This window comes from Poromitra crassiceps (genome assembly GCF_964638095.1).
Source record: "Poromitra crassiceps genome assembly, chromosome: 8".
Classification (NCBI taxonomy): Eukaryota; Metazoa; Chordata; class Actinopteri; order Beryciformes; family Melamphaidae; genus Poromitra; species Poromitra crassiceps.
In genome coordinates, this window is record NC_139629.1 from 15,853,418 (window position 1) to 15,874,283 (window position 20,866).

At 43.1% G+C, this 20,866-nt stretch overlaps 1 protein-coding gene across 1 annotated transcript; it reads right to left on the reverse strand.

Annotated features, from left to right (window-relative positions):
* Positions 1 to 1,899: 1,899 nt before the first annotated feature.
* On the reverse strand, positions 1,900 to 10,050 carry tdgf1 (teratocarcinoma-derived growth factor 1; the record flags this gene model as incomplete). The annotated part of the gene is made up of 6 exons (XM_083641076.1): positions 1,900 to 2,003; positions 5,414 to 5,523; positions 5,746 to 5,860; positions 8,847 to 8,996; positions 9,824 to 9,873; positions 10,028 to 10,050. The coding sequence occupies 6 exons, from the start codon at positions 10,048 to 10,050 to the stop codon at positions 1,900 to 1,902; spliced, it is 552 nt and encodes a 183-aa protein (XP_083497202.1).
* Between the last annotated feature and the right edge of the window lie 10,816 nt (positions 10,051 to 20,866).

A 20,866-nucleotide genomic window follows, 5' to 3' on the forward strand; every position in this document is an offset into this window, starting at 1 on the left:
CCATATTGTTTAACTCACCAGCCACTGGTGTCCTTTCAGGCCCAAGCTGTTAAAAAAAGAAGACATTGCTCCGACTGCAACACTTGTAGTTGGAGCAATCCAGCTTATTTAACCACAGTGACGGCACGGTGGCTCAGTGGTTAGTAGGCTACTGTTGCCTCACAGCAAGAAGGTCCCGGATTCGAACCCCGGTCCGTCCCAGGTCCTTTCTGTGTGGAGTTTGCATCTTCTCCCCGTGTCCGTGTGGGTTTTCTCCGGGTGCTCCGGTTTCCTCCCACCATCATATGTTAAGGTTAATACTTCTGTCAGTGCCCCTGACCAAGGCACTGGCAAAAGAACTGGAGTTGGTCCCCGGGCGCTGCACTGCGGCTGCCCACTGCTCCTAGTTCTAGGAAGGTTCCTAGTAGAGGATGGGTCAAATGCAGAGGACGAATTTCCCCATGGATAAATAAAGGATAACTTAACTTAACTTAAGGAAGGCATTTTGTTCTGTGGAAAGTAACATTTTTAAACTGGAATCATTTGTGTTTTGTTACTGCAGACTACAAAGCAATGCTATAAACAAAGTTCTGTTCAACTGACAACAAAGCGTTATCTCTAGCCTTATTCATATCATGATTCAGATGTCATCTTTGTTGATTTTATTATGATTTCTGTCTGTTTATTTAACAGCTGTGACCAAATGTGTGTGAGCTCAAGCAGCCGTCAGGCCGGGGAGGGAGAGACTGTCTGTTTGTTTAAGATAAGGAGGGGGGGAGATAATGACTCACAACCTCATCAATGGACTCTGCTCTAGATAGTGCAGGAGCAACACAAACAGACGTTAACACTGAAATACCAGCAGATAAGGAGAGGGAGAGGGAGAGGGAGGGAGAGAGACTGTTCAGAAATCTGAAGAAACATTTGGCAGGAACAGTAAGTAGCCTATGCCTATCCTATTTTTGATCAAGCTTTGTTTGCAATTTTGTAGTTTTCAACCAAAATCTGTTTCAAAACCAGAGAAGTGAGAGATAAAAGTAAAATATTTTGTTTGGAAAGCAAAGTAAAAAAAGTTGACAGCTGCAGTCATGTTTTGGAAAAAAGAATATGTCCTTTTGTTATATGCAATATGTTTGCCTGAGGTTTATTGCTCCAATTTCAAAAACACAGCTGGCTATATGATCTAAAATGTTATTTTTCTGAAGAGAAGATGACCAACAGCTCTCATGATGATCAACAACAAGTTTAATTTCATGGGTGTCACATTCCAACGGATGAAATTTCATTTTTGCCAGCCATTAGCCATTTCCACACATGAAGTCTGGACCATGCCCGGTAAATCAGGCCAGGGTATTTACCGGTCTTACCCTTGTAGACATGAGGGATCGTTGTTTCTATACATAAGGAAAAGGTCCGTGTTTTTTTTGGCTGAGTAGATGGTGGATGGGGATGTGTGCTGCACAGCAGCGGTGCGTGCGGTGCTGCTGCAGACGGAGACGAGAGCGGGCGAGCGCATAACAGAATTGGCACCCAATGCCCAAAACGCACGCGCATGTAGTGCATCTGCATCCATAACACGAGATCTCTGCCCAACACTTTTCTCCACTGCTCCATAACGCACGGCTCACTGCGAAGTTCCTGATGCATTCAGGCAATAACTTGGGGTGGCATTCAATGTGCCATGTCCACACACTTTCACAATATTTTAGTCCTGCAGAACATTGGGACAAGAACCCAATAAAAAAAAAAAAAAAAAAAAAAAAAAAAATCTTTCAGCGGGAAAACGACTTGAACATTCCGGCTGAAGAAGCAACTTTGTTTGTGTTTCTTGTTAGTAAGACATCTGGCAGAGTCCACAGCTCTTGGTTTGGTCCACAGATCCTCGGGTGTTATTTGTGGAGCAGCCGTCTGGTGTCTCTCTCACAGGAGAAGCAGAGGAAGCAGCAGCGTCAGAAACAGGAAGTGGCCGCTCTGCACCGCGGAGACGTCGGACGATCGAAACCAACGCACCTCGTCTGAATCGTCTGGAAAACAGAGAGAGGAGGCGCATGAAGGGGTGGTTCCATGACTCAACACTGTGCTGGAACTATCAGAGAACCCCACAGGAGTGAAAATAACCAGCTGGGAAAACAATACAACTTAATATTTTTCTTTTCTTTTTTTGCGGGTGGTTAATGCGGTTGTTATGTTAGTCTGGTGAAAACTCAGATCTGCCAGATATCAACAGATTGACACATCCTGCTGGAAGGAAGGAAAGATGGAAAGACTATGATAGGGCAATATTGTTAAAAATCATATTGAAGTTACAGTGGAATTGTTGTAGCAAAACTAGGTTGTCGAAAAAGATTTTAAGAGCCGTGAAAATATTGTTGATGTCATTAGCCCGTGCCATGTGTGAAAGGGGCTCAAGAAAGAAGGCCACCCCCTTGTGGCCAGAAAAAAAAATCTACATGTAAACGATTTAAACCAAATCTAATCGAATATATATTATGTGTCGTAGATATCTACATTTCATTGTATTCAACATTATTCAATGCAATTTCCCGATTCATTGTGTTTCTGAATAAAATAAATCTGTATTTGACCTCTCAACTCAACTCAGTCATATTTTTCATCATTGTAAAGCCACAGCATAGTGAAGAGGATATTAATGTGATGTGTAGTTCTTCATAGATCTACTAGCCTCTTCATTTTGCTCTCAGAGTGCACCAGATTAATATGTACAAAATGTCTTTGTGCTGGGGGGCACAGCCACCCCCCCCCGCCCCACCCTCCCCAGAAACCCCCCGGTCGGGGTATGCTTTGGACTGTGATGGTGCACCCCGTTTGGAAAGCCTAGAATCGCCTATGGAGAGAGGATATGCGAGTGAGGAGGAGGGTAGAGAAGTTTGCATGACTAAAGGCAGTGGGGGTGAAGGCAGTGTGTGTGTGTGTGTGTGTGTGTGTGTGTGTGTGTGTGTGTGTGTGTGTGTGTGTGTGTGTGTGTGCGCGTGCGTGTTTCTCTGACAATGTGATGTAAATGTCTATCTAGAAGATGCGTGTTGAAAGGCTCAATGTTAAACAACACTTTATCACACGGCACTCTCACAAGACATTTCCTTTTTTGTGTGGACAGAATCATCCATGTTTTCAAATATTTCCTGATTAATTTCAGACAGAATTACCCAACATGGATGCATGGGGAAACCCTTTAAATGTAAAGAGTCAATCTCCCTAACAAATCGCACATGGCTACATATAGACTGCAGGGGGCACTGTTCTTTAAATGGAACTGTACACCTGTGATGTGAGCAGAAGGTCATGTGATGTCACAGGTGTTTAGAATGCCACCTTTTTCTCCATATTCCGGCCCTGGGGGAGGGGAAGGGGGGGTATTTTCATACTAATTGTAAGCCCAAAATGAAAAAATTAATTCAGAAATTCTACCTGCACCATGCTCTTTAAGTAAAAGATCTGAGCACTTTTTCCACCAATAAGCGGTGGGGGTGGGAGGAAGTCATTGTGTGGCAGGTAAAGCCCCGGTCACACTGAACAACCTGGCCGACGAGGGGCGGGTCACACCAAATAGGACCGTCACACGCGCTCCCTGCCTCTGCAATTCACAAACATTTCCCCATTCATTCACAACGGTTCAATGTCAATACAAGAGTTTCTCGCTCCCTGCGGCAGAGAAGATGCCGTTCACGCTTACATTACAGATGTTTATTGAAGAGACACTGAAGATCTCGGTCTTCATTGACATGCTAATGCTAATGCTAATTCAGTTCCAGACATGCAGCTGCCCCGCTGAGACAGTGGAAGTCTCTGGTTGTCTGTCCACTATGCAACCGTCATGTGGATTCATACAGAGCCAACAGGGGTGGGTAGTTAAGGTAGTTTTATTAAAGAATGAGTACTTTTCATACTCCGGGGTTGCCACCCTTTTGTAAGGATAGATTTCCAGGACTTTTTCGAGCACTTTTCCAAGGACAAATTATTTTTTACTATAGCATATAGTAATTGTGGGATTTTCTCCACGCTATTTGGCATAGGCTACTTGATAGTGTTGTAGTACTACTGCGGTTCCTCCTTCATTTTCATCTCCGCCTCTTCCGTTGTTCTTCCACAAACAAAAGACCATACATGGGCTGAGATACGCCAGTGCCATTTGCAACTTTTTGTCAAGACATATTCTCAATTAGAAGTATCTATATTATGAAACCGTTTTGAAATGGTAGGCAAACGCTGCTTTGTTTCATGAATCAGGTCTCAGAGCGTACATGCTAGCTGCCCGTCGGCTGCCTGTCGTGTTTGTGGTGTGTTCAAAATAAAATGCAACATTTTGGCCCTAAAACAGGAGATGTGAGGTGACGGCGTGACGCATCGGTCGGGTGTCTCCACCTTTAGTCTAGAGACCAACTAGACCGAGTCATTATCACGCAGCGAGAGGCCGTCATTGTGAAAATATCCGTGTTTTGGAAATCATCAGATGAGCTAAAGTTGGAAAATGAGCAGAGCATTTTGTGTGTGCCTCCTCTCTTCTCCTGCGCTGTTTTGCTACCCCTGACCAGCCAATCAGAGTGATTTCTCTACTCCTGACCAGCCAATCAGAGTGATTTATCTACCCCTGACCAGCCAATCAGAGTGATTTCTCTACCCCTGACCAGCCAATTAGAGTGATTTCTCACAGTGCAGCATGGAGATGATACTTTAGAGAGAGTAAGAAAGTGCATCAACTCCACAATTATATACTAGATGGTGTTAAGACTTTTCACATTTTCAGCTCATTTCTAACACGTGTAATGTGTTTAGAAACAAATGTCTGAATTTGGTTTCCAGGGACTTTGACCAAGTTGTTTTAGTTGCCATAATAACCATAACGTTGTTGGCTAGGCTTTTGTAGTATTTGACTAGTTGGCCAGCTGGCTTCAGGAACTCCGTCCATTCCTTCACACATCCGTGTCATTTGAGGTTTTAACCACAGGGTTGGGTTAGGCGGGTTTAGGATCTAACTCACCACAGGGTTCAGGTTAGGCAGGTTTAGGGTCAAACTCACCACAGGGTTAAGGGTTAGGTAGGTTTAGGGTCAAACTCACCACAGGGTTCAGGTTAGGCAGGTTTAGGGTCAAACTCACCACAGGGTTAAGGGTTAGGTAGGTTTAGGGTCAAACTCACCACAGGGTTGGGTTAGGCGGGTTTAGGATCTAACTCACCACAGGGTTCAGGTTAGGCAGGTTTAGGGTCAAACTCACCACAGGGTTAAGGGTTAGGTAGGTTTAGGGTCAAACTCACCACAGGGTTGGGTTAGGCGGGTTTAGGATCTAACTCACCACAGGGTTAAGGGTTAGGTAGGTTTAGGGTCAAACTCACCACAGGGTTCAGGTTAGGCAGGTTTAGGGTCAAACTCACCACAGGGTTCAGGTTAGGCAGGTTTAGGGTTTAGGGTCAAACTCACCGCAGTCTTTATGGAAAACGTGAGGGAAGCAGTGCAGCGCGCCGTAGCCACATCGGCAGTACGAGCAGCCTTTCTGCACCCACTCTCCATGAGAGATCAAGCCACAACTCCTACAGACACACAAAGAGACAGAGAAGAAGTTAGTTCAAGCAGAACTAAATAGCCCTGTTCTGTTCTGAGCTTAGCTCTGTTTACTGGAGAATTAAAAAAAATGCACTTGAAACCAGCGCAACCCAAACGACACTGAGCAGTGTACACAAATCTAGACAGAATTTCTGTGACTATTTCACATATTTGTGATGTGTTGGATGAGAAGTGGAGCTGATGTTTACCTGAGGCGCTCATCGTGCTCACAGCTGCGGCCCGTGAAGTGCGGTGGGCAGGCGCAGAAGCTGCCCAGGATGCAGGTTCCTCCGTTCTTACAGCAGGTTCGACTCTGCTTCGCACCTTCACACAGACAGCCACAGGCAGGGGGGGATGGGGGGGGGGGACGGGGGGGGAACCAGTTACAACAGGGTTCCCACACATGTTCATGGATAACATACATTTCAAAAGTTTTCCAGGACTTTTCAAGGACCCACAATATAAAAAGAATGTATAGAAAAAGTTTGAGAACCACTGCTTTAAGGAATGAGTATGTTCATTTCTTTTAAACTGAACTTCTTAACTGGAGGCTATTTTGGAGCCCCTATCTACTTTTGACTTCACTCCATGTGTCCACTGTGGGACCGATATGGACATGGAGAGAGAGAAGGGTAGGTGAGGAAGAGATGGACAGAGAGTGGGAGATTTTTCACATCTCAGTTGCTCTCCTTATTTGTTCACATTTGATTAGCCTACCTGCTCTACTTCATAAAAAAACACGTAAAACAAGTGCGACTTCGCGATAGCTGTGACCAAATATGCGCATTTCTGAAATGCAACTTTTTGTGGACCGACCAACCAACCAAGCTGGTCGCAGCTATTATGTATGTGTGTGTGTGTGTGTGTGTGTGTGTGGGTGGAAGGGGGGGGGGGGGATTTAGACTTTTACTTGAGTATAGACAGTGGTGTGAGGTACTCTAATCTATCAATACTCATGTTTTCATGTCCTGAGTAGAAGCCTGTAGTCATGTTTTCATGCCCTGAGTCAGCATTTCATCTACTTTCCAAACTCAACTTGCTGCCGGCTGTCTGGGACCCCCGAGGTGTCCTGAGAGGCCCTGAGGGGCTGAGACCCTCTCCCTGCTGTCTGATATAAACCAGAGTCCCCATCTGACAGCAGTGCCTACATTCCTGCTGCCCGCTGGTTCACAGACAGATGCTGTGGTCAAACATCCAAAACTGACAGGAAAACGCAAAAACTCACTGACGTCCGGCTGCAGAATCTCTGACCGGCTTCAGTAAACAACTCTCACTGCTCCCTTTCTCATTTAGTTAATTATTTATTTATTCAGGGTTGCCACTCTTTTGTAATTATATATTTCAAGCACTTTTGAAGGACAAATTATTTCTAAATTACCGGACAATAATTCACAGAGATGCTCACATAAACCAGTCTCATAAGTCCTTCAATGCAAAACGGGTTTCCAGGCATGCTTATACATTGAAATTAAAAGGTGCTGCTGTAAATGGTATAAAAAAAGGCTAAATAGTTCTACTTCCAGACAGCCATCACTGTTTTTGGTCAGTAACATGTGTTTTTCCAAGAGCTCCGCTGGACAAGTCCGACCACACAATGCTGCTGCTGCTGCTGACACAGTGACGTCAGACCTTCACGACTACACCGAGTACGACACTTCTACATCCACTTCTGTGAGCAACTATGTATCCCAACAAAAACTGTCAAGCTCTTCAACAACAATAAACCCTGGTTCACCAAAGAAATCCAACAACTTAGAAAAGAGAAAAACTCTGCCTACAAAATATAAACTAAGGACTGCAATAAGAAAAGCCAAATCCAACTGTGCTGCCGAATAAAACAACAAATCACAACCAATGATACAAGAACCATCTGAACAAACTTCAGGACCATTACCAATTACAAAAGAAACCCACCCCCATACCTGACGGTGACAATCAGCTCCCGGACAAACTCAACACCTTCTATACAAAATTTGAACAGTCCACCCATCCCCTCCTCCACCCCCCTTTTCGCATCCAGGAAGAAGAGGTGAGGACCACCTTCCAAAGGCTCAAGAAAAATAAAGCAGCAGGCCCAGATAACATCAGCCCATCTGTACTACATCACTGTGCTGCAGAACTGGCCCCCGTCTTCACCAGCATTTTTAACGCCTCCCTCCGTAAATGTTCAGTCCCCCCAGTGTTTCAAACAGTCCACCATTATCCCTGTGCCAAGATCCAGCAACATCTCCTGCCTCAATAGACTACAGATCAATTGCCCACCTCAAAACCAGCACCACCCCCCTCATGGATCCACATAAATTTACATACAGAACTAACAGGTCAGTAGAAGACACGCAGTCAACACAGCCACCCATCACCTCCGCAAACACCTGGATACCCCCAACACCTACGCCCGCATTCTGTTCATGAACTTCAGCTCTCTCAATCAACCCGCCCAGCCGGCCAAACTCATCAATAAGCTACTGGACATGAACATTGACCCATGCATCTGACACTGGATCAACAGCTTCCTCTCTAACAGACAGAAGGTGAAAATCAACAACATCACATCTCACCCTCTGTACCTCAGCACAGGAGCCCCCCAAGGCTGCGTCCTTTCATCCTGGCTATTCTCTCTATACACCAACCTGCTCATATCCCACTACAACTCCGTCAACATCTACAAATATGCATATGATACAACCATCATAGGCCTCATCACAGACAATAATGGAACTGAATACCGTGCACAGATCAACCAAACCATTACCTGGTGCACAGACAATAACCTCCTACTCAACTCATCCAAAACCCAAGAACTTATCGACTTCAGATGCCAGCCACACCCCAAAACCCCCATACTCCTCTCCAGCGACTCGTCTTCCTCTGTCAGCTCAAAAAAGAGTCAGAAAACATCTCCTGCTCCAGGTCTACCATGTCATCATACAAGCTTAGCATCCCCACTTTCTCATAACAGTTTGGAACAGCAGTGTGGACACTCACTCCAAAAACAAACCACCCGCACCAAGTTTTTGGCTAGAAAGGCTAATCTGCTTGACAGAGAAAGTCTGACTACTAGCTGACAGCCTAGTGCAGTGTCATTTTGACTATGCTAGTGTATCTTGGTTTGGAGGGCTGTCAGTTGCATCCAAGAATAAATTACAGGTGTCACAAAACAAGCTAGTCAACTCAACTCAAATCTACTCTCAATAACTGTGAAACTAAATGAATGCCTCAAACTGTTTACAGTTTTCAGATGTGTGTGAGATCATAATGCAAAATAAATCAGGATTGTTATTGGGTGAAGTTCTCCTTAAAAAAAACGTACTGCCGGTGAGGCCGATGAAGGGCAGGACGGCGCTGGCGTCCCGGTGTCTCCGGTTCTCCCCGCCATTCACCTGGGCGAGCTGTCCCAGGACATCCTGAGAGGGGTGGAGCAAAGTCTGGCTTTTACTGCTGCACTCCTCTCCCTCACAGCCTGGAAACAAACACAACAGCAACATGATTACCGAGGAGGCCCTGAAGGCAGCCCCAGAGACCTCGAACGCATGCAGCACAGGGTTCCCACACATTTTCATGGGCACACTTTCAAAACTTTTCCCTGACTTTTTATTTTTTTCCCTTCTGATCAACCCCCCCCACCCTGAACCTGTGACCCCCATGTGCAGGGAATCTACTGCTATACACTTCACGGACACCCACTTTTCCCTGACTTTTCAAGGATGCAAGAAAGACTTATCCGAAAACTAACAGTTTTGCAGGCATTCATTTAAGAAGGCACCAGAAGGCCCTGAATGCAGCACCAGAGGGGCTGAATGCAGTATAAACATAAATGACAAATACATTTGTAGTACATAGTAGGCTACATACTGTCTTCACACTCCTATAGCTACAAAACAATCTGGATGTTAGGCTAGTCTTGAGGCTCAACTTGAAGAATAAAGCTAACTTAGCTAATGAAGAGAATTTAAATTAATTAATTTGACTTTGCTCCTTTCAGTGAACTCTGCGTGTTTCAGTTTGAGCTTTAACAAAAAGAGGTTATCATGACAATGAGGGTTTATTATCAGTCAGGAAAGAGGGAGGGGTTTGATAAGTGTGGAATTGTCTGCCTTGTATTATTATTATTATTATTATCATCATCATTAATATCATTGTTATTATTATTGTTATATTACTCTTATGAATTCACAGTCTTGTATATTCACACCTTCTTCAACATAAATTCAATAATGTGCATGTAAAATGAAATATATTTAAATGTAACGTGATTAAAAACATATTAGAAACCATGGGGTCACGAACCTGAAGCAATAGCGGCGGTCTGCAGCGTGAAGACAGCACAGAGCAGAATCCTGAAACCACAAAATAATATGTATTAACACAAAGAGACCCTCCCTTTACTCAAATAAAACCATTAACTTTATCTAAACGAACCAAACAAACAACACTGAATCTTTACTATAAGAATCGAACTGGTGAATTGAATTTCAAAAATCCTAAACTCACCTGAGCAGCTTCCTCCAACTCATTTTCCCCCCAGGGTAAATAAAAGAAAAATCTTCACAATCCCACTTCAGAAAACTAATTCAAATGAGATCAATTAAAAACAGATCATGGGGGTAAATGCGGAACTTCAACTTCCAAAACACAGAAGTTGAGTTTCTTCTTTCTTCCAGGTTTCCAAAAGTAAATAGAACTGGAGATGGATTTAAGTTACTGCATAACTTCACTTTCTCTTAATCCAATTCAACGTCCAAACAATAAAAGTAGCTAAATAAAAAATAATGGTAAAAAAAAAAGTAAATTCTTCGTTATGATCCGATTCTCCCGAAAGTCAGAAGAAAAGAAAATTAAATAAATGTTAAAAAGAACTTCTCTGGTTCCAGCAGAGCGTGCATCTGAGTGCGTGAGTGTGTGTGAGTGTGTTTGGTTTCCTCTCAGCTGTGGCTCCTTCAGGTGATTTTGTCACATGGGAGGAGTCCTGAAAGCCCTGCCCACCTCTCTCTCTCTCTCTCTCTCTCACACACGCACGCACGCACGCACGCACGCACGCACGCACGCACGCACGCACACACACACACACACACACACACACACACACACACACACACACACACACACACACACACACACACACACACACACACACACACACACACAGTTCAGTTCAACGGTTTTGGCTCTTTGGTAGCAATCAATAATACTAGTAACAGTGAGTAATAGCCTACAAATAAATAAAAACAAAGCAAATAATTTATAGCCTGCTTTATTTCACAAACAAACATAAAAGCAAGTGTGAATTAAAAACTAAATAATACCTACAATCAAAGATGTACAGAAATGTGTAAACAGAGGTGTATAACATTGCAACATTGCAATCAAATATATGGGCTAGCTAGCTACATAAGAGTAGCCAAAAAAATACTTGTACTAATGTGTGTGTGTGTGTGTCTGTGTATGGGCCTATATATATACCGTATATATATATAAACAAACAAACAAACAAACAAACAAACAAACAAATAAACAAACAAAATAAATATAACTGCAGATAGCCTATGTAAAGATATCTAAACACTGCCACATCTTCGTTTACAAATGTATTTATATTTGCGCTCTATATCTCTCTCTCTCTCTCTCTCTCGCTCTATAGCTCTCTCCCCTCTCTCTCTCGCCCATCCAGACTGCTTCACATGTTAATTAACTGGCTCATTACAACCCGCCTGTCAAAGTCACAGACTGAAAGTAGGGGGGGGGGGGTTCTATTTCCTAATAAAACAAATAACAGAAAGTATAGGATAATGTAGCCTATACTTCCACTTATTTATGTTTAAGGACTGACTTCGGCTCTCCAGAGGATGATGCACAAAAGCACAAAAGCTTCTTTTTGGGGGGTGAAGCAGACCACCGCCCAACCCCCCCCCCCCCCCCCCCCCCCCCAACACACACACACACACACACACACACACACACACACACACACACACACACACACACACACACACACACACACACACACACACACACACACACCTCCCCCTAGTTAAGCGGGGTGAGGTGATCCTCTGACAATAGGTGTGGTGGAAATGGATATTTTGTAATCCTACAGGCAGCATCACAATGCCTCTGATGTCAAGCTGATTCACAGCAGGCCGGGAGGATGCTGCCAGCAGGGGGCAGAACCTATTGACTGGACATGCAGATCAGCAACAAACTGTGGACATCCTGCCAGAGCAGAGCTGAAGCTGCAGGTGAAACATGTATGCATTACCTACCTACAGTATGAATCAAACTTGTGGATTGAATACCCCCTTTCCTTGATTTCTTAATCCAAGTAGGATATATCCCCTTTACCCGACATTTAGCTTAGAAAACTGCAGAAAACTATAACATGATGCAATGAATGAATGATTATCCATCTTTTGAAGAATATAAAATTACAAAATAAGAAATGGAGTGAAGGAGTTGCAATTAGTGCCTCATGACATGTGCAGATTTATTTTAACATTTCCTTTAGTTTCATGATTTGTTCTTACATTTTTATCTTTCCCCCTTTCTCAAGTACCCCCTAGGCTACCTCCACCCTGTATGCGTAAAACCGTTTTGGAACCACTGCTTAGCCTATATAATAACACATTATGGATAGCACTACAAAATGTAATAGCCTACGCTACATTTTTATTTGATCAGAATACTCACATGTTTTTGATGATGCCTGGAGACCATTATGCACTTCTTAAGACACAATGTTAACATAGCCTACACCGTTGTCATTGAAACATCACAAATGGACACTACAATGGACTTCTTGTGGATTTGAATTGATTAGACAAAAAATATTTCTCTACTGATGATATTTCTTCTACAGTACATTGTAGCCTACACAGCTGCTGTTGTTACTAAATATTTAAATAGAAAACGTTGGTAACACTTTATAATAACGTTCAGTAGTAAAGTCATTTATAAACTATTAGTTAATGATTTTTTCATTTACTAATGATTTGCTCATTATTTGTTCATGATTAACAAATGTGTATAGAGACATGGTTGGAATATAAAAACTCTGAATGACTTACAACTTAATCACCTACAAATGTATATTAATGTTTTGTAAATGATTAGTTCATCATTAACTAATAGCTTATAAATGACTTAGTACTGAACGTTATTATAAAGTGTTACCGACAGGGAGGCACTGTAGAAAAGGTTGAGCTAGGGAACGCGTAGAAACCTCATGCATTTTTCTTGAATTCAGCGTCACCTGACAAGGACATTTCAGTCCTCTAGTCTAGATCATTCCTGCCCAATCACAGAATGGACGAGTTGGTAAGGCGGCAGCCACACTGATCAGTTATGTCTGTCCATCTCTGTTCATTTCAATTCATTTTCACCCACAGCTATCTATTGTCTGGAAGAGACTTATAACACGTCAGATTTCCATCAGTTTTGATGACAGAAAGTTCAACTTTTTTGGATGGTGCGGATTCGTCACCATTTGTTTTGGGGAGAAATTGAAGTGAACACAGAAATGGCGGTCCAACCAAAAACAAAGATAAAACAGAAAGCTTTGTGTAACATTGAGATGACTGGAGCTTTTCCAGCTCAGTTTCACCTTTAATTTATACTGTATGAGTCTGTTTCTTCTTGTTTCTATCAAGTAGCTCCGTTATGAGCAAAGCTTCCTGTTCTGCCTCCCCACCATGTTGACGTTCCAAAACAAACCAACGGACAGAAATCTATCCGTCAATACTTATGTCTGTTTTCTGATGGATCCATATTGGCCTGCCACCTAACATGTAAACACAATGTCCAGCCCACTATCTGGTCAGTCCGGTCCAATCACACGGATTCCAACACTCAAATTGTCACATAGTCAATAAGCAAACAAGTTAGAAGTGAGTGATTCAAGAAGGTGCATGTGAGAGCTGAAGGAGTGTGTGCCCGTCCGTATGTCCTCGAGTGCCCACCGCCCGGGTAGGGTCGTCAAAAAAAGGGCCTTTCTGTGTGGAGTTTGCATGTTCTCCCCGTGCCCCCTGGGGGTTTCCTTCATATAGGAACCCCTCACCAAAACATGCAATATCCTGGTCGCTGATGTGGTGCCTCCTCTGGTCGTTAGGGGCGCCTGTTCGGAGGGAGGGGAACTCGTTGGAATAGCGTGATACTCCCACGTGCTATGTCCTACCGGTGAGCTTCCCCCTGTCAGGTGAAAAGAAGCGGCTGGCTACTGCCCATGTCTCGGAGGAAGCATGGAGCCAGTTTCGGCTCTCCCCAGATCGGCAGAGGGTGGAGCAGCATCCAGGATTAATAAATTAAAATGAGCACTAATTAGCATAAAAATGGGATAAAAAATCGTGGAAAAAATTTACAAAAAAAGAAAAAAAAGAATTCATGCTGGTGGATTCATGCTATGATGCCTTCCACTGTCGGGGCTTATTTTTCCCTCGTATCCATGTCTACAGTACTTTGAGGAACCTCCATGACTCATTCCACTCTGACATGCTGAGCTTCGGGTTCATCAGCTTCCGCTCTCCCGACGCCACTTCCTCTCTAGGCGGCAAGGACAAGTGGATGCTCCTCTTTACCTCCCCCTGCTCACCCTCCTCTGCCGTCTCCTGGCACCAGGCCTCCTTCTTCAGGTAGATTTGGGTGTTCAGGAGCCTCCAACAGGCTCCCCACGCCCCCACAACGGATGCTTCCTCCCTGGACATGCTGGGATCGAGTCCTGACATTCGGAGATGCCTCCATGACTCGGCCCACTCTGTTTATTGTAAATCAAGCTGGTGGTAGTGCCTGTGATGGTTTGACATGTTCTGCCGGTGCCTTTTGGGGCAGTTGGGAAAGGAGATTTTCCAGGAGTGGGACCAACAACGAGAGAAAGAGTAGGAAGTGGAGAGTGACGGTTCACCAGAGAACTTCCACGATTTGTCCCAACTGTAGAGAGGGAAGTCAAGCACATGGCACAATGGTTCGGGTTTGGAATAGCAGCATTCATTGCCATGCCTGATTGGTTTATGTTCACATTCATCTTTGTCTTCATCATCATCGTCATTTTTTTCTTTCTCTTCTTCTTCTTGGTGCTCTGTGTCCACTGCTGCAGCCTTGGTAGTTTTCCAGCTCTCGGACCATTCTTCTTTTGGCATGCCGTCTTCTGCATGCTTCAGTCCCAAGTATCTTGTGTGTTTGGTGCAGAAACACACAATGTCCTCCTCATCACATCTCTGTGAGCTACAAAGCCTCCTGGAGTTCTTCCAAATGGAGTCTTCCTCCCCCTGCTCTCCTACTTCATCTCTTCCTCTGTAGGGTTCTGCTGTCCTCCAGGAGTCCTTCCAACCTGGGAAGGAGGTTTTCAGTTTGTGGAACTGAAGATGCAGAGGGACTTCAAGCTTGCGTTCTTCCTGGCCTTCTAGCTCATGTTCCTCCTGGTCTTCCAGCTCACATTCCTCCTGGTCTGCAAGCTCATGTTCCTCCTCATCCTCCAGGTGCATATCTTCTACCTCCTCCAGCTCCTCCATTGCATCTTCCATTATCTCCTCTTCTTCTTCTTCCTCCTCTGCCTCCTCCAGCTCCTCCATTGCATCTTCCATTATCTCCTCTTCTTCTTCTTCCTCCTCTGCTTCCTCTATGTCTTCCATTGGTTCATTTTCTTCTTCTTTCTTCTCCTCTATGTCATCCATTGGTTCATTTTCTTCTTCTTTCTTCTCCTCTATGTCTTCCATTGGTTCATTTTCTTCTTCTTTCTTCTCCTCTATGTCTTCCATTGGTTCATTTTCTTCTTCTTTCTTCTCCTCTATGTCTTCCATTGGTTCATTTTCTTCTTCTTTCTTCTCCTCTATGTCTTCCATTGGTTCATTTTCTTCTTCTTTCTTCTCCTCTATGTCTTCCATTAGCTCATTTTCTTCTTCTTTCTTCTCCTCTATATCTTCCTTTATATCATTTTCTTCTTCTTTCTTCTCATCTATGTCTTCCATTAACTCTTCTTCTTCTCCTTCTTCTCCCCCTTCTTCTAATTCTTCTTCTTCCATTATCTCATTTTCTTCTTCCTTCTCATCTGTGTCTTCCATTAACTCTTCTTGTTCTTCTTCTTGTTCTTCTTCTTCTTGTTCTTCTGCTTGTTCTTCTTGTTCTTCTTCTTGTTCTTCTTCTTGTTCTTCTTGTTCTTCTTCTTGTTGTTCTTCTTGTTCTTGTTCTTGTTCTTCTTCTTCTTCTTCTTCTTCTTCTTCTTCTTCTTCTTCTTCTTCTTCCATTATCTCATTTTCTTTCTTCTCCTCTATGTCTTTCTTTATCTCACGTTCTTCTTTTTTCTTCACTATGTCTTCTATCTCATTTTCTTCTTCTTCTTCTTTCTTCTCATCTATGTCTTCCTTTAACTCGTCTACTTCTTTATCTGCTTCTTTGTCCTCTATGTCTTCCATTGGTTGATTTTCTTCTTCTTTCTTCTCCTCTATGTCTTCCATTGGTTGATTTTCTTCTTCTTTCTTCTCCTCTATGTCTTCCATTGGTTCATTTTCTTCTTCTTTCTTCTCCTCTATGTCTTCCATTGGTTCATTTTCTTCTTCTTTCTTCTCCTCTATGTCTTCCATTAGCTCATTTTCTCCTTCTTTCTTCTCCTCGATATCTTCCTTTATATCATTTTCTTCTTCTTTCTTCTCATCTATGTCTTCCATTAACTCTTCTTCTTCTTCTTCTCCTTCTCCTTCTCCTTCTTCTAATTCTTCTTCTTCCATTATCTCATTTTCTTCTTCCTTCTCATCTGTGTCTTCCATTAACTCTTCTTCTTCTTCTTGTTCTTGTTCTTGTTCTTGTTCTTGTTCTTGTTCTTGTTCTTGTTCTTGTTCTTGTTCTTGTTCTTGTTCTTGTTCTTCTTCCATTATCTCATTTTCTTCTCCTTTCTTCTCCTCTATGTCTTCCATCAACTCTTCTTCTTCTTCTTCTTCTTCTTCTTCTTCTTCTTCTTCTTCTTCTTCTTCTTCTTCTTCTTCTTCTTCTTCTTCTTCTTCTTCTTCTTCTTCTGCCATCTCCCAGCACCAGGCCTTCTTCTTCAAGTAGATTTGTGGGTTCAGGAGCCTCCAACAGGCTCCCCACCCCCCGACCGCAAACCCTTCCTCCCTGGACACGCTGGGCTCAAATCCCGATGTTCGTAGATGCCTCCATGACTCGGCCCACTCATTTTGGCATAAATCAACCTTGTGATAGTGCCTGTGATATTTTGACATGGTCTGTCTTTGTGTTTCGGGGCTGTTGGGATAGGAGATTTTCCAGGAGAGGTACCAACAACGAGAGAAAGAGTAGGAAGTGGAGGGTGAGGGTTCACCGGAGAACTTCCATGATTTGTCCCAATCGTAGAGAGGGAAATCAAGCACATGACACAATGGTTTGGGTTGGGAATAGCAGCATCCGTTGCTGTTCCTGATCGCTTCATGTTCAAATTCTTCGTTGTTTTCATCATCATCACCTTCTTCTTCTTCATATTCTTCTTCTTCATCTTGGCAGTCTGTGTCCACCGCCGCAGCCTTGGTAGTTTTCCAGCTCTGGGACCATTCATCTTTTGGCATGCCGCCTTCTGCACTGTTCAGTCCCAAGTTTCTCATGTGTCTCATGAAATACACAATGTCCTCCACCTCATCATGTTTCCGCAAGATACAAAGCCTCCAGGAGTTCTTCCAAATGGAGTCTTCCTCTTCTTCATCATCCTCCTCTCTTTCTTCATCTCCTCCTCTGTAGGGTTTTGCCGCCCTCCAGGAGTACTTCCAACCCAGGAAGAAGGCGTTCAGCTTGTGGAACTGAAGATGCAGAGGGACTTCAAGCTTGCATTCTTCCTGGTATGTAATGTTTTCCATTATCTCATTTTCTTCTTCTTCTTCTTCTTCTTCTTCTTCTTCTTCCTCTTCTTCTTCATTCTCCTCTATGTCTTCCATCATCTCATCTGTTTCATCTTCTTCCTCCATCTCTTCCACCTCTTCCTCCTCCTTCCGTTCATATTCCTCTCTTGTGGACCAAGCTTTGGGAGTCCTCCAGGCCTCACCCCACTCTGCGGTGTCACTCACCTCCGTATCCAGCCCCGATGTGAGGAGGCAGTTTATGGCATTGCGCCTCCTCATCAACATGTTGACATGGCGATGTTGGGACTCCAGGGAAGCCTTGCACCACCTGTGGAGAGGGTACAGTTTAGGTTTTGGCTTAGTTCACATAAAATGATCAAACAAATTAACTGGTTCAAGCTTAACAGATGTGGAAAAACTTGGAATGATATCATAAAAGGGCTGTGCAAAGAAATCGACATAGCTGATTGTTTCCACAATACTGTATCGATTTTCCAGCTCTGCCTAGTATTGACACATTAAAAATCATTATTCATGTTTTAAACTGATTTTGGAGTAACATTCCACTCGAATACACAGCACACAAATAATTATAATTGTCAGTTGTTGAATTATAAGTTTATTCACAGGTTTCATTTAATTCCGTGGGGGGGGATACTGGCAAACAGTGTGGTTAATCAACAGACCAGGGCTGAACTCAGCAACACATAAAATGGCGCAAAAATGACAAAATACACTGGATGGGGGCTTTAAGCTAGCTTAGATGACAATTAGAAGCAAAGCTGACCTGCTCGGAGGGAAGTACTCTACTTTGACCCAGAGAAAGTAACCTTTCTACCATCAGACGTCTAGACTATAGACCAGAACTGCACCGCGTCATCGCACTGCACCGCGCCACTTTTGGGGGGAATGCGGAAATCCTCTTTGACTCAGGCTGAACGGACATGATGACAGACCAGTCAACCTTAATTTATTAATATATCTCGACCGTTCAGGTTCGGGTTCATGCTATGATGCAAAATAATTAGTAGACATGTTTATCAAACCAAAAAAACACTTGAACTAATAAATTTATATTTTGTCTAGCTAAAAACACGGCAAAAATACTATCACAACAACGCTATTCATTATTTCTATCCCCCAAAAAGGGGCACGGCCTTGATGCTTTGGATGTGCAGGTCTGGTCTATGCTGTTTGGTTCCCTGATTTTTCACAAGAGAGACCTCTCCTGATTTTGGAAAGGAAGAGATGATGCACATGCTAATTTTGGGGCTGTAACAGAAATTCCAACAATGATTGCCTCCAGTAATGACATTGCTTTTGAAATGTAACTGATGAGGCTACTTTCTGTTACTTTTGGATTACTTTTTGAACACATTTCCCGCATTTGACTACTGGAGCCCCGGGCATGCTCCTCAGGATGACAGGAGCGAGAGAGAGAGAGAGAGAGAGAGAGAGAGAGAGAGAGAGAGAGACCGAAAGCAGGCTTTCAGCTAATCTATCTCGTGTCGCCTGTTCCTCAATAATAATACAAAGTGAAAAATAACAAAATGTCAGCTGGTGCAACTGGCTGCAGATGTGAGATCGGGTTGAACCAGAGTGGTGTTGTGTGAGGCAAGTGTTGTAATGTGTCGTGTCACGTGTGTAGTGTGTCGTGTGTGCATTGTACTTTATATTTTAAAATGATTAAAAAAAAAAAAAAAAAAAATCTGCTAGATCTTTTTTTTTTTTACTAAATGTAACTAATCTCGATTACATTAACCCCGTGATTATTTGTTACTCCCCAAGCCTGGTAGCAGCAAGCCAACACTATCTACCACTGTTCTGCTGACTCACCTGATCTTCTGGCAGTATGCAGAGGAGGAGCTCCAGTTCTTGTGAAGTTCCTCCTGGTCCTCCAGAGGAGCAGCAGCCAGCAGCCAGGACTCGCCCCAACCAGGCTGGAACACAGGGCTGATATTCACCTCGGTTGTCCACTCGTCTGCGGGGTCTCTGGGTTTGAACTCAGCACTGGATGATTTCCACGAATCTTCCCAGCCTGAAGGTATGTGCTGAAGGACAATAGATAGATATATAGATAGATCAGGGGTGCCCAAATTCTTTCCCATGAAGGGCCAAAACTCAATCTGGGTGGAGGGCCGAGGGCCAAAAATAAACATTGTGGAATTACATTAAAATGTATTGTGTTTTATAGAAAATTAACATTCTAAATCTAAAATAACATTTCAATATAATAATCTACTTTTTATCTGTTTGGTAATTGTAATAATTTGCAATTGGTTATATATATTTAAAAAAACATCTGCATTTGTGGGGAGCTTAAACATTTAATCAGTAAACACCCCGTTCAAAACAGTTGTATTTTCCACCTTTGTAATCAAGAGAGACATTTGACTTAATTCACAACTTGAAAAATCCTCAAGGTACTTTGAAAATCAGCTTTATTGTCCATCTTTTGTAAACAATTTGCCATGACAATTTGCCAAAAACATGCAATCTCCTGGTTGCTAATGTGGTTCCTCCTCTGGTCGTTAAGGGCGCCTGTTCAGAGAGAGGGGAACTGGTTGGAATAGCGTGAACCTCCCATGTGCTATGGCCTACCGGTGAAGCTTCCTCTGTCAGGTAAAAAGAAGCGGCTGGCTAACTGCCCATGTCTCGGAGGAAGCATGGAGCCAGTTTCGGCTCTCCCCAGATTGGCAGAGGGTGGAGTAGCAACCAGGATAAATAAATTAAGTTAGCACTAATGGGGGATAAAAAATGGGATAAAAAATCGCAGGTCCCAAATTGGTCAGCACTGAGATAGATAGATAGATAGATATATAGATAGATAGATCGATTACTATTCCTGCTACTATTGCTCTTACATATTTTATTCTACTACAACTACTACTACTACTACTACTACTACTGTTGCTAGTACTACTCAAGCGACAACCCCCAGGACTTAAAAATGAAGCCAACATGCAAGTGCCAAAAACTGCAGTTCCTCAAAAGGCCACTTGAGGCTAACTCCAAAAGCGAGTTAATGCCCGATAGACCCCCATGTTAAAATGTGCAACTTTACTGCAGAAATAAACATGTTTACAACCTGGTACAAAAAAAACGGTTTTGGTGCTAATTTTGCCATTCATGACAGCTGTATGGGGAATTTACACTCGATGCCAGCAAAAATAAGTTGTCTAATTGTTTAGAAGTCTTTGGGAAAATGACCCTACCTCTCACTTGATTTATGATCTCAGTAACCACTTTTCTAATGAGTTTATGGTCTCAATCGCTATCCAATACAGCAGGGCTATTCAACTAAATTGTTCAGGGGGGCACATTGTCAGAAACCTAAGGGGCCGGACCGTTCCCCGAGCTATTAATTCCATGTACACTTGACACAACGCGCCACCACATTTTCAAAACTTTTATTTCACTACATTGCAAAAGTAGCTTACTTTTAATTTAAAAGTGCTTAATTTCTGTGCAACAAAAGCTGTGTTAAAGCCCCAAAAGTAAACACATTTGAAACAAATCTAAGTAT